This window comes from Colias philodice, chromosome 14 (assembly GCF_061535455.1).
Source record: "Colias philodice isolate Cphi_HAF_F1 chromosome 14, ilColPhil1 Martin Lab GWU primary, whole genome shotgun sequence".
NCBI lineage: Eukaryota > Metazoa > Arthropoda > Insecta > Lepidoptera > Pieridae > Colias > Colias philodice.
Genome location: NC_143099.1, coordinates 4,699,116 through 4,714,624, shown reverse-complemented (window position 1 = coordinate 4,714,624; position 15,509 = coordinate 4,699,116). Strand labels below are relative to the sequence as shown.

The 15,509-nt window shown below is 34.3% G+C and overlaps 1 protein-coding gene across 4 annotated transcripts in view; it reads right to left on the bottom strand.

Annotated features, from left to right (window-relative positions):
- bs (serum response factor blistered) overlaps positions 1-14,714 on the bottom strand; it is a 173,819-nt gene extending 159,105 nt beyond the window's left edge. For all 4 annotated transcript variants that reach the window (XM_089703299.1, XM_089703300.1, XM_089703302.1 and 1 more), the window contains exon 1: positions 14,179-14,714. In XM_089703299.1, coding sequence (XP_089559425.1) covers positions 14,179-14,577 — 399 coding nt within the window. In that variant the 5' untranslated portion in view covers positions 14,578-14,714. The remainder of the gene's footprint in view (positions 1-14,178) is intronic.
- Between the last annotated feature and the right edge of the window lie 795 nt (positions 14,715-15,509).

Below are 15,509 nucleotides of genomic sequence, written 5' to 3'. Positions count from 1 at the left end.
TATGTGATTAAAAAAATTTTTGTCTGTCTGTCTGTCTGTATGTGAAGGCATCACGTGAAAACTAATGGTTCGATTTCAATGAAACTTGGTATAATTATACCTTATTATCCTGGGCATAAAATGGAATACTTTTTATCCTGGAAAAATACGAAGAAAAAAAAAAATCTTAATTTTTCAGTTTTATCCATAGACGTTGTTCTGTAGAACCGCGAACACACGTTGCGTTACCCGCAGTGGATTCAGCGATGTAACCTGTAGCGCCAAAGTCGGATTTGGCTTGAACCGTTTGCGGCACACGCGGGCCGCACGACACCACGCCTCCTCGACTCCTATATAAGGACGGCGTTCCGCGCGATGCATATATGTAATTTATGAATTTTGATGCGAGCGGACGTGTTAACATTACATTTTTTTTTATTATATACAGTTTATCCGTTTTATTAGTTAAACTGAACAACTTTCACTAAGAAACTTAGGTCGAAAAAAATGTATAGAGTTATGCATTTGAAGATATCAATAGAACGTATTCGCAAATTTTGTGTACTGATAAAAAAAATCACCTGGTGTAATTTTCACGAAAATTGTTTCAAATTGTCATGTCTGGTACTTATTACGAATATTAAATTATGCATACGAATGATTTAATTTTTAAAAATTAAGTGGAGCAACTTTCCCATAGTACATTTGTATTATTTACATATAGGATGACAGGATGCATTTGTTTGCACTACTAGACCAAGCCCTTAACCACTTACAAAATACTTCGATAATGTAAGATTTTATTTTTGAAAAAATAAAATAGGAGTGATTTTATTATTAGCGCTGCAGTATTTATAAGGCATTTAATTAACCATTGGTTTAACTATGAGAATGTTGGATTTTTTTTCTTTCTATAAAGAAGAACAATAACCATTAAATATATAAGATGCCCACGGCACAAAATAATCCCCACAAATACTCAGAATGATTAAGTCGATTATGTAAAACAAGTGAATGTTGTCTGACATATTTATGAGGTAAAAATCATTGTTGATACTGTTTAAATTGTATACATTATTTACGTTGATTGAACGTTGTTGCAGATAATATAGTGTCTTTGTGAAAACTGGAACGATTAGTTTAACAAGTTCTTTATAATTATCGATTACCTATAAGAAATGAAAAATTACCGCAATTCCAGTAGCCAACCTGCAAGCCACGTTTTGTGAAAGGAATATAAGATAAGCTGGATTTGTGAAAGGTTTTGTAAAAATAATCGAGTGTTCATTATGATAACTTAATAAAATTACACACATAAAGGTGATGTAATTAGTCCAAACCATTAAAAATCTGATATATGATCATACGAAAAGTTGATAATAAAAAAAGATAAAATTAATATCTCAAGTTTATTTAAGTTGTTATAGTCCAATATTTGAATTTTAAGTTTCTATGTTTAAAAAAAAGCATTAATTGAACGCATTTGTTGTAAAACAAATAAAACTTGAATTAATTGGATTGAAGATGTTATTGTAGCTACCGTGCACGCAGGATTTCTTTTGTACAAAACATAAAAGGAAGATCAAATCAAAAAACCAGATCCTAATAATACAACAATAGATTCTAAAAGCGACAATGCCCAATCTCACAGAACAATGGGCCATCCTTGATTCAATAAAGCCGTGCCTTAGTAGGCCGTAATTATTATAAGAAACGTAGAGTCTAGTGTCACATGCAAATTTAATGTGGTCGAGCAGGCTATCAATAGCAATGGTGTCGATATAGCACGTATATAAGTTGCAATTTTCATTCATAAACAAGCAATATTGCTTATGAATGGCCGTCCAGCCATGCCCTTAATTTATTGTATCACTCGAACGACTTCCATAAGTTTCCTGCTCGCCTATTGCCATTTATCGAATGTTGTTCATGCAGACAAACTATCATTTTGTGGGCGCTAACTTGACCTTGATTTATTAAGTTCATTGAGAAATCACTAGACTATAAACTGTGTTATTATGTAAGTACCTTTACAAGGCTGCTGAAATAGAATCAATGTGAACCTCGTAAACATTAGGCTTAAGATAAAGGTGCATTTATAAAATATATTAACATTCAATTAATTACAGGGATGGATACGAAAAAAACAACTATAACTCAGCACGATATTACCGGAGCTTATGGACGTAAACATGTTCAACTGTTAATATTTCTTTTCTTAATGGCTTCTCATGACTGAATAAATTTTAGTGCTAAATAAACAAGCCCTATCAGTGATCTCCACAATGCAACGGGTCCGTGGGTAACAGGAGCCGACTGAAGCGCCGCGACGGTGATACCATCACACCGATATGCATCAAGGAAGACCACTTGTCAATACATTTCACCTGCGAACTGAGTCAACTTGATGGCCTGTCGCTGACCAGAACGAGTTCCCATGAATTGTGCTCCCTGCAGGACATTTTTATACCTCTGTCGACAACATGTACCCTCAGCTTTTGCTTACATGTTAATGCTATCTGCTATCTGTTGAGACTTTATGTGAATACTCATCCATCCTTTGTTACGATATAAATTTAGATCCATCGATAGAATTCCTCACTGAACGGTTTACATTCGACGGCATACGAGCGATTTTAGATCGAGATTTTCTCCGTGTTAGATGCTAATTTCTATCACAATCTTATTCAATCTAATATTAATGCCACTGAACTGCGGCTAGACATTTTGCTAACCTTATTTACTGGACAATTCAGACGTCCGAGTAAATAAACACAGGTGGTCCGAATGAAAGGTTCCGTAGAAACTAACCGACTCTCTAGAGATGCCGCCCTCCCTAAAAGGATAATAATACGTCGTTTCGATTCTTAACCAACGGTGTACAGGGGACCCGGGAGAAATGTAAATTGACCCGGCACCTGACAAATAGCTTAATTAACGACTAACATGCGCCGAGAGAATTATTGGGATTATCCAAATACTTCATTACCGAGCTTGTAGCGCGTTTAAGCACAATTATGACCAGTTTTACGGTCGTTACATTGCGTCAGTGAGGTGTTCTAGATTTTTTCTATGTTCACATAGGTAATAAAATTGTGATATGAGGCTATTTCGAGGACGATATGTACAAAGTGTACGTTTATGGTTCGCAGGGTCTAGTTTATTTACAAAAATTAGCCAACCTATCTCTATTATATTTTGTTTCACTAAATATTACTTAGGTATGTATAAAAAGTGAAAAGATACACAAGTTTATTGTGTTAATTGGATAATACCCACGAGAACAATTTAACGAAGGCTTGAATTTTCAAGGTTAAAGCAGAAGCAGTGTTTCACGATATAGTTTTTTCGCAATGTTATGCATTGGTAGGCGTCAAGTGGGCGCGCACGTGATTACTTTGTGACTGTTGCTTGCCACCGCAGCCCAGTCTGAACGTGGGCGATGCCGCAACTCTGCCTTTGATGGTTCTACTCGATCAAAGAAAAGCAAAACTCTTACATTTTTTATCATCGCTTCACCTGTTGCATCCAAATATCGAACACTTACAGATGTCGAGCAACCTTGAGTCATCGATCAAGGCTGTGGCAAAAACGGTATCGTTTGAAAGGATTCCGTAACACGCGGTATCTGCGGCGAAATCCTGTTTCACATCAAAAGTCCCTCGTTCTGGGAAACATTTGTAAAAACCTTTTAGTTAGTTCAATTGCATGGTGATGCTGGCGAAACTCGAACTTTCCCACCGAAATCCTCATGTTTGGTGAATTTTTTAATTGACATAAAAAAGCGAAATGTCGCCGCTGCTCGAGTCGTAATCAAATAAAAACTTACTCGTTAATGTTTAATGTATTAAATTCGCGATGCCGATACATTATGGATGGGGCCCTGCTGGCTGCGGTCGGATATTTTGACGGCGAGCTATCGAACGTTATGGTGGACGCTCCCGCTGTTTTTTCGCGTCTCTTCAGATAACATCTGAACCGAATAACGAACATGCTCAGCGATTTCGCATTTACGTACCAACATTAACGTATCGCATTAAATGTGAGTAATCATCTCTAATTGCGTTATAATTTAACGTTTACTCAAAGCATCGTTTCGAGCGGAATTACACAACTTAATAATTTATTTCATTTACATATTATATAATATACAGTAACTACTCACACACTGTAGCCTCATCGCTTTCTGTCTTTTCCTTATACCGTTTTCCTTTAAAATGCTATTAATATAAAAAATATATCCCTTTAAAACATTTCAGAATCCTAGGGCTGTTCAGAAAATGTTCCCCAATTCTGCAAGGTGTTACACCAAACTAAGCTGTTGGATCTACTCTTCTACTTCCAACACCTCTGACTGCTAACACATATATCCGGGCACCTGACTATATCCATCTAACCAGTTGCACGCAGGTGTAGCGGGGTTAAACATAAAGCTTACGTGTTAAACGTAATTTATATGGTACATTAGGGGATTATAGTAATTATGTACACTGATGCACCGCCGAGTAAAAATTTCTCGTTCTCACTTGATATGAACGACTGCGAAATATTAAAAACGCAAACGTATCGCGTGAGCCATTTTTCTTTCGTAGTCATTTAATTTAAATTATATCCTTGCTAACATACAAAATAATTCAGCGCGGAATATTTAAGTGAGCTTTTGCTTTATTTTAAATACCTACTTCTATTAGAGCGAGCGCGCACGAGCAACTTTGTCTCCGCAACTATTTTGTCTCTCCCATCAATTTGTATGGGGAGTTGCGTCGCTACGTGCGCGCACTTTCATACTAGCCCATAGGTGGGAGAGACAAAATAGTTGCGGAGACAAAATAGTTGCGGAGACAAAGTTGCTCGTGCGCGCTCGCTATTACATGCATATTTAATTTGACATGGTTTAGACAATTAAAAATTTATTGGGCTAAATTTTCAATCCCTGGTTAAAACTTACCTATTCGTTGAATAACGTATTAAACTACCATTTCAAAAATGTATTCTAAATTCTAATTGTCTGTATTTGATAGTTTGTAGGTGACATTTTAATAATATGTTCGTGTAATACTTTATTGGACGGATAAATTTTAACCAAGGATTGAAAAATCGGCCCTACGTATAATAAAAAAAGCCCGGTTTTTTTGTAACTAAGCTATCATTTGACATTTAAACTCAAATCACTTGTATTATTAATACAATTCTTATTACAGACATGAACAATTAGTTATAATAAAACCAGTTGAATGAAGTCAATGTAATTATGACACAACATCGCTATAATTGTAACGGAACGTATCGGTTACCACAAGGCAAGCTAAAGAGTTACAAGTTGCAACGTAATTGCACCAATAGAAAAATAACTTAAATACTAAAAATCTATACCTATACAATATTCGAAAAAATGGAATTCTAAACTCATACATTAAATTATTTTAAAGAAAATGAGCATCTCCAACAAGCGCAAGATATAAATTGATCAAAATAATCAATTTGCATGTACCAATAATCTAATTTACTACTATTGAAAGAAATAGAATCCAATAATTTCAAGGAGCAAATTGTCGGTCAATTATCTCGGTAATAATAAGCTAGTGCACCAAGACAGGTGGGTGTTGCGTGTTAATTAAATCAGTTAGTAAGCAATAAAGGTATTTAATAAGAATACCGATCTCCTTCCATGATACATTTGTCAATACTCACAAGAAGCACAAATTAAGAATTTGCAGCCCATTTATTTTTATGTTAATTCATAGATACTTTATAAGGTAATCTATTATTTTGAAAATACAATAGGTACCAGATATCCTAAAATTTCAACATTCTCTATTCACATTTTTCCTCAAAAAATAGTTACTGTAAACTCAAAAGAGCTTTTAGAGTAGCCTTGTATTAAAAAAGCAATTTTATTTGCGTTTAATAATAATAGCTTGAAAAACCTGGAACTGAATAAAATAACATTAAAGTAAAGAAATTCAATGATACCGCAGACCGGGTAGTAAATACTATTATTGGATAATTCATGAGATCTTTTGAATGTTCAATTTGTACGATTTCGAGGTAGTTGAATATTTTATCTCCTTGCAGTTTCAATGAATTACTCAACTAAATAAAATTACTAATTGATTTAGTATAGGGTAAAAGCCGGATAGTTGCGCCACTTTTCAAAAAAGCTATATTATGAAAAATTATGTACTTAATAAGAATAATGAAACATGTATATCAAAAGATAGGTCTTTAAACCATCATATTAGCCTATTTTATTAAAAATAATTATTAAAGGTTTTGAGTAAATCCTGTTTTATTTGACCTCTCAAATGAAGGATAGTTGCCAAATCTAGCGGATAGTTGCCTATCGTAAATAATACTTCAGAGGATACTTGCCTCGTGAGGGGATAGATGCCTCACAATATTTTTTTTAAATAAAAAAACAAATTTATATCAATTCACTTAATCAGTCTTTATTATTTGTTACAACTTTGGCATTTATCATCAGAAGTGAGGGATTTCATCTTTCCACATCGCATGCAGCATACAGTTTCATCCATATTAAATATTCCATCTGGTTTAACCAGCAATTCATTCTCAGTTAAGACAGTAGGTAATAAGTAGATCAAAAAATTTTGCAAAGTCTTCTTGTTGAGACCCCTCGCTCTTTCAATTGATAAACCCTCAGCTTGCCTCAAAACTATTTCGGCATTTCTTTCCAGAAAGCTTTTTAACCATTGTGGCCCAGCCGTTATGCTTTAACCCCAAATTTTCGGCAAACTGGTAAGCTAGCTGACGAATTGTATTCCTTTCAGGAGGAAATCCTGCGTCTCCAAGCTTTAGTATATGAGTCACTAGTCTTTTTTCATTTTCAAAATCAAGGACAGGGTATTTTCCTGGAAGTTAAATAAAAAATTAGCGAAATGAATATTGTACCGGCACGGAGATGCCTTATTACCAATAAAAACACAATAATATTAATATTTGCTAGTGAAAGAATTTGTAGTTGCGGATAGTTGCCCCGAGAGCAACTATCCGCACAAGTTTCTAAGGCGACTATCCTTTTTGATACGGATACTTGCCCTTTTTATTTGCGAAATAAATCAACAATATTTTGCAATAAAATGTAATTAACAGTATAATTTAAAGTCTAATGCACGCAAAGAAACATAAACTATATTGAAATCACAATTAGTAACAAAAATATTCAATACAAATTACTTACCAATATAGTTTCAACGCATATCGAAGTTTCACCGCGGAACAATTTCGCTCGCACAGATGAAACGCGTGATTCTACACAAACGATTGACGTGGCACTGAGGTCTGCGGGAGGGGTACTTACAACTATAGTAAAGCGTTATTGCCACTAATGTCCGTAACATAGTGTATTCGAAACTGCGGCAAGTATCCCACTGGCGCAACTATCCGGCTTTTACCCTAGATTGGTAAATAGATTTAAATATACTTTATGTATGAGGTATTTGTCTATTTAAAAAATATAAAAGTTTTAGTAAAATATATTATCTACGTAACACATTATGGAAAATATTGATTATAAAAATATTATCAAGCTATTATTTGCTCATTTACAAGTCACCTGTGTACGCAAAACACCTTTTAACTATCAATTATCCTATTACAGTAAACAGCTTATGGAATATGCTAACATTGCAAATAATAAATTAATGGGAACTAAAACTATTTAAAGAGAAAGAGACGTTGTGTCTTCTACGCAATAAAAAAAGTACAGCTTTTTCGTATTTCTTATCACAGGTCAATGATTTGTAAGACGCTTTTAAATAATTAGCTTCCTTCCTAATGTAGGTAGGTAGGTATCTATGAGAATTACGTATTTTATTAAATAAAATATTAAGTGACGACCAAAGTTGACAAATCATTTTGAAGTTGTGGAAGTAACATGTCTCAACTCTCACGTAATTTTGAATCTTTATTAAAATTCTTATGTACCTAATTATAGTGTATTTAAGGGCGCTTTGTAAAACGAAACTTTTCTTCTGCGTGCTTTCGCTGTAATTACTCACTGATTGCTTTTAATTATAAATTTCAGATATTTTGCTCTCTTTACCAGTAATTGTAGCTTCAGAATTCAGAAATACAAATACTACGTCATGCACAGCTTTAGTGAAGATGTAATAATTTTAATGTTTAAGTAGATAATTATGCGTACACTGCTGACATTCCGTCACATAACAAATAATGCATTACCTAGGCTTGGTCGTGCACGTTATCAGGCTGTATTCTCAAAAAGTTACTTCGATAACACTACAGTCGTGATTCTGTGGAGTCTTTGATATGCACCGACGGCTAACGAACTAGTGTCTAACCGATAAATTCGCCGATTAGCCGATTGGACATCGACAAACTGTCGAGCCTTCCAACTAATCAGTGCAAGTCGACTGTCATCTGTCCAACTTGACTTAAGCCGAGATTTATGTTGAAATATATTTAAAATTGCAAAACTTATATTATTCTAGCATAAAAAAATCATATCATTAATTTCTCTTACTAGTGGATAGTAAATAATGCAGCTTAATTCATGATTTAATTGAATATGCATTCTTTGATAAACGAATATTACCCATACAAAAAGTGCGATTGTGAAAGGCAGGCTGTTGGTGCTCAATGGCACTCGTGTACTAGGCGCGCATAACAACAAGGCGTTCTCTCTAGGTGTCGCAGGGAGGCGGGCCCACAAGCCAGACATTCCCTACCAAGCGGCCAATCAATCTAAGGCCCTCGTGCCGCCCGGTATTCAAAGTTGCTGTACCATAACGAGACGAAACTGTAATGCAGGTAAAGTTCTGTTTGTAGTGGTCACATTCCAATGACTTTCTATATTTTATGTTCACCCAGTAACACAACTATCTAAGTTAGCCATGTGGAAGTCCATTATTTAATACATTTACAACACAGTTCGATTTATATTTTTGAAATTGCCTACAATATGCTGGTTTGTCTATCTTTAACTTTGTGGTAGGATGGTTAGTGGATTAGATTCAGCAATTGTAGGAAAGAAAGATAAATCTCATAACTGGTATAAAATACAATATACATATGTGCAACCTGCATTATTAAATCCCATCCGCCCTCCAATTATTTAAATAAATTTAATAAAAGAGCGCAATGGTGGGCGGCTGGGACATCTAACGAAAGATTTGCGAGTGGTTATAATAATTATTATGAAGCCACTCGATCATGTTCGTCGTATGACCCACATTATATAATTATGTATTTTGTAGTCTCGATAATAAAATATTATTCAGAACTGATATTTATCCAATATTTTACACAATAAACAGTTTAATATTGTAAAAGTTCAAAAATTACCCAGAAATGTGGCAATTGCAAGATTTAACTTACGAAAGCGTGCCAAATACGGCTCCAAAAGTACCAGGCGATCAGAGTGAACAAAGAGGTTCCCGAACAATGTGACCCGAGACGTAAACAGTTTAAGGCCATCTCGCGGCAGTGTAAAGAATCACGTGCGCCTTTGTAAGATTGATACAATATGATGCCTGCTCATACATTATCCTGCACTGTTGCCGTTGACATCTGGTGTGACCGACAGTCCATGAAATAATAATAAAAAGTTGGCTCCAATCTTAATATCATCTAGTGTTATACTTTCGGTGCTGATTTATATCAGTCGCAATAGTACTAACAAAGTATTATGATATCAACATAAAAGTTATCGACTAGTCGTGTGGGAAAATAATCTAGCTCGCAATCTACATCCCGACTAGTCCCTAATTAATTTAGTAATCGCTCGTGACGACTTATTCCAACCAAAGACCCAACCACGAAGCTAACGAAATCACGACTCAGCGACCCAACGATAATCGTTATTTTAAATTTATTAAAATGTCCTCTTTAAGGACTATATCGGACCTATATCGGACTGTATAATTTATTCCCGCTCTGAACAAAAGCAATATAAAATGAAAGCCATCATAGGGTAAGGGGTTTCATTTGAGTCCACAGTTGACTCATTTAGAACTCTGACCGGTTTTGCGCCTTGAGATCGTGATCTCAAACGTTTTGACGTTTAATTAGAAAATATATATTTTTTTCTTTTTGCGAAAAATTTGAAAAGCTTTAACGATGATTTCATAATTAATTTAACGACAAATGCACGATAAAAATTAAAATTAACTAATACTCAAAGGCAAAGAAAATTAGACACACATCACAATAAAGTAAAATTATTTTCAAGACATTCATACTGTAATTCGAAGAAACGTCATATAAGATTTTAGGGTATATAGAAGCAAAATCTCGTTGCTACTACAAACAGCCTGCGGCAAGATTCTGTCGGCAAAACACGACAAAGTCGGCCAAGGCACAATGCTTTACCTACAAAACACCGACACACGCCGACCGCGACGTTGGCCGGCAAATCGTGTCTCTCGAAACCCCTGCGGCGTTGTAATTACTCTTGTATACAAGCCGATCACTTGACGGAAGATGGACCCACTGAAGGATTGTCAAGATTAACCTCTAATAAACTAACATACGGAAGACAACAATTTCTATACAATGAATCTTTCCACAAGATTCATACCTACCTATATAGCAAAAAAAATGATTTTAGAACAAGATATTAATTAAATATATTGATAGGTATTTAAGGAAAATATATACGTGTCGTATAAATTATAATATTATACGTGTGAACTGTGAAGTGTCAGATAAATTATGAATATTGCCACAATATTGCTCATATAAACGATTATAAACAATATAATAATAACAATGCAAAATATATGAAGTTTTAAATTTTAATTAAATAAAGATGAAAATGAATAGGTACACAATTTTTTGTGTAGCACTACTATATCAAATATCGACTCATTTAAATTATTCCATAATAAAATTATGTTAAAGGTCCAAAGTTATTTTTGTTGTAGCAAGACGTTCGAATCAAATAAAAATTTAAACATTGCAAGATCATGGTATAATTACAAAAATACTATGAACAAAAGTTAATTATCTGGAACAATATCAAAACAAGATTATACAGATTAGATAGTCAATAGCATAGAGTATAGACTATAGAGTAGAGCGCATAGATAAAGTAAAAAGGTTTAACGAGACGGATACGTTCCATGTACCAGAAGGGGGCACGTCGTAACCCGCTGCGAGACACCGCTCGCGTGCAACCGCAAAAACTTATTGTGTAAATACCGACTAACGAATGAAAAATATATAAATCCATAATTAGGTACAACATTGTATGTGCCATATTGATCATATTTTCTGTGCTTTCTATAGATAATTAATAAAAATTACGTCTAAGAAAGTAGGTATATTTGCACTTAAAAAAATTTAAAGAATAATTTGTAAATCCAGGATCTGAATAACAAGTGAGTAGATAACAGGTATAATATTTCTGTCAATAAACTCTTCCGTTCAACGATATTTTACAATTAACGTTATACCTACTTCATTATGGAACGTAAACCGTTTATTAAGGAATAGATCTGCTAGATTCGAGACGTCCGCGTCGTTTATTCGGAGCAGAATGAGTAAAATCACCATTATCGTTAAATCAAGCCGATGTTCTGGGATCAGGGACATGTCTACACGGCACTGTGACATCCCTACACAGATTGACAATGTCTACGTAATGAAGCTGGGCTAGTGGTGGCATAATTGATTATTTTCGACATCACTTCGTATGTTTTACGATATGTTGAGACTCTCAACTTGAGAGTCTTAGAATGATGAACCTAATATTATACACGGATTTTAAAATACAGGTATTGTATTAACAACTAGCGAATGAATAGGAACCTACCTATATCAAGCGAAATCTTTCACTTTTTAGATATTTAATGTACCCAACTATACCTATTTTATAGCGCGTACCTACAAGATGAAAAGTTAGACATTTTAATTTTACTTAATTTTTAATTGGCATAATTTCGATTTTTGCATTTTTTTATAAGTACCTAGATATTTTATGGATTTATTCCAATTCAATAAATCTATACTACCTACTATTAGTGTTTAAAAGAAAGTCTTGTTACATGCAACTTAATAAGCAACTACTTATTGTAACTCAAGAACGGCTAAACTTATTTAAGGATTAGGTAAACCTATTTTTACTTTGTTGGATTCATCACCGTTTTGATTAGGATAATGAATTAATAACGAATTATTTAGAAAATTACAAAAAATATAAAAACGACAGAGCCAGCCCCCCTATGCAAGTGGCTTTCTGTTACGTTTCTACAGCTTACGTCAATCTCATACATTCGTAGTCTATTCTATTGAACGCTACGCTAACAGAAAGCCACTTGCATAGGGGGGCTGGGCGAGCAGCTATTCAAAAAAATGTTTCATTGAAAACTTTATTTAAAATGCGATATAAAAATGGCTGTCATTTAAAAATCGTAGAACCTTGTTGGTAGGATGTTAGACATCCTACCGTCAATTTAAAAAGTTCAAGGGATGAAAAAATAAATACTTACAGCCTTTTATGTAAATTGATATACCTACCTATAGATATAAAATTTAAGTTCAAAGTTGCGTAACAAAATTTTTTTCAGATGCATTTTTCAATCGCGTTGACCCTAGATAGAATTTAAATGCAAGTTTCGCTTTGCTTCAACTTACCTACTTGCGCCGCGCCATTATGACTGCAAAATGTGTCATGGATGCAAGTAATTGAGCAGAAAATTTTTATCATTAAAATTCTTTAAATGCGTAGAATCCTTAATTTCGTAACTTGAACATTTAATATTAGTTCATTTATATCTTAAATCATTAATTTCCATTATCTTGCTTTAATTGAAAATTACAATTTTAAATTATTACACGATTTCAATTAAAATTTTATTTTATTGAACTGTCCGCGTCTGAAGTTAAATCGTATGGACCAGTTTTCTAAGCAGTAGGTAAGTACCTATTAATATTTATTTTATTTTTAATGCCTATTGATACCGTGTTCTATTGTCACATTATTATTTTTAATTCAAATAAATAACCTACTTGGTCATTAGTAGGAATAAATTATTTTGATCGAAATCGCTATTTTTACGTGAATAAATACGATATAGAGGAGATTATTATATTATTCTCTTCGCTCTTCTTATCACTTTTTAAAACGGTAGGCAACGTACGGACTATAAAAATCATATATATTCTACCGCCATCTAGTGAATTTTGTGGGCAATTACAATTGACAGCTGCTCATATAAACAAACATTATTGCTATTGATTACATCCTTTTCACAGAATTTTTAATGAAATCAAGTTCGTTATCCAAAAAACAATTACTTAGTATGTATTTAGGCGTATTTGCATAAAAATTACTCACTTTGAACTTATCTTGGTTTAAACTGTCACCTGTCATAACTTTCATCCCAAATGTTCACATAAACACAAAATTCCCTTCGAATACACTTAATAAATGGTTTTGTATTTGCTAAAACTTATTAAATATATATAAATATATACATTCCGGCACTTTTTTCACAATATTCCATAATAATATGTCAGACAATAACAGCAACATAACCTATAACCTTGTATTTTGCTTTGATGAATCTGTAATTATTAATTATTGTTATAATATGAAAGTTTAAAGAATCTTTGTTGAAGATTGCTTCAAGTATTGTATCACAAAAACAATAAGAAAAATAATCTATCACATTTACTAATCAGTAAACTGAAATACCAATCTAAGTTACAGTGCCTATTATTGTTTACAATAATTATTATGACAACTGTTTACAAAAATATTTTAAGCAATTCTTTTAATTATGAGTAAGACAATATTGATTTTTAACCAATTTTAATGGAATTAGAAATGCCTACAGAATTTTTCACCAATATTGTCTGCGCCTGACAATAAAACTTAAGTTTCATTTAAACTGTTAATAAAAACTAAATTTGTCACTAGATTTTATATTTTTTTAATCACATACTACCAAAGATAGCTATATATAAATTAGAAATGCCCTGACTTTTCCTCAATTTCAATAAATTAAGTTTACCTTGAGCGCTCAAACTTTAATTGCTTTTACAACACAACAAAATTACTATCAAACTTAGCTTACTGTAACTTTTTAATTTCACTATGAATCTGAGCTTTTTTATAATGATACAATACACTTTCACACAATATATTCATTTAGTGGTCAGTGCTTCTGAACATCATATTATGGAATATTGCCAAAAGCACAAGCGACCCACCTTCTTCATAATGCCAGTCTTCCGCTTCGAGAAAGTCGTGTACCGCCGTAATTTGTTGTCAATGTATTCCATTTTAATTTTAACACGGCCCTTGGTCTTCTTGCCATTAGAAGGTGGCGACTTCTTCGGTTGTAAGGAGGCATAGCCATCATCAGCTATGTCTGGCATCGCGCAATGCTCCAAGCCGAGACTTTGGGAAGGTCTTTCATCGTAACACTGGTCAGACGGTCTCTTCACACCGGCCCTTGGCACCGTGCAGGGCTGCATGCCGGGCCTGAGACCTCCACCGAGGGAGCTCGGTGGCCGTCCAGCACCGTACATATCATTCACGTCTCCAAGAAGTCCCATACCGTAGGGCGGCCCGAAGCGGGGCTCCCGCGCTCCGCCGGGCGCGTCCATTATAACCTCGCAGTACGCCACAGTAACCGGTGCGCACAAGCGCTATACACACTTCACCGTTCGAACGTCGAACGGAGACTGACCGAAAACGCGATAGAACCGAGGGCGGGACTGACGACTTGGCCGCTCGGACCGCAACTGACTTCGCACGGTTCCGTCCCGCGCGCCTTGATCTCTATCCGTCTCGCTCACACACTAAATATATAAAAGTCTGACGATAGAGATGGAAATATGTAGCGTAATCCGACACATCCGTAGGAAACCGGGAACCCGCGAACGTTTCAGTACCCAAAATCTGTATTAAAATAGAGCTTTTATTTTCAGTTTATTTCGTAAATAGAAATAATAGAATAGGAAGCTAACAGCGCGAGCGCGGCTGCAGAGCGGTGGGCTGGCCGCGAGCCATATTTAGAATCGAGACGTGCCAAATAAGGTAATGGCGGTCAAATGGGGGCCACTGAAATCCCTCCTACTCGCTGGCGATTTTCACGTCTAATAATTAAAAACTTTGTCACGTTCCTCACTTGCATTACTTAACCATACGTTTAAAATTATATGACTTTACATAAACTTAATATCTGAAGAAAACAACTAGGTAGTTACGAAGGTAAATCCAGATTGGAAATTAATACATTTTGAATAGCACCTACTTATATCAATAGATATATATAGCCTTATAGGTATTTAATATTTACGAAAAAAAAGAGAATTAGGTACCCACCTAATATTCTCTATAATTATCCGAATTAAATATTTAAATTTACTTGAATTAATAATGACATGCCTATGTAAATTACATAACTAAGTATTTAATAGTTATTCTGAATTTACCCATAACCTAAAAATCAAACAATATTTTCCGCTGGCACTGTGCAAATCATATCTATTTATTAAATACCTACTTAATTATGTAGGTACCTACTTCACATAGA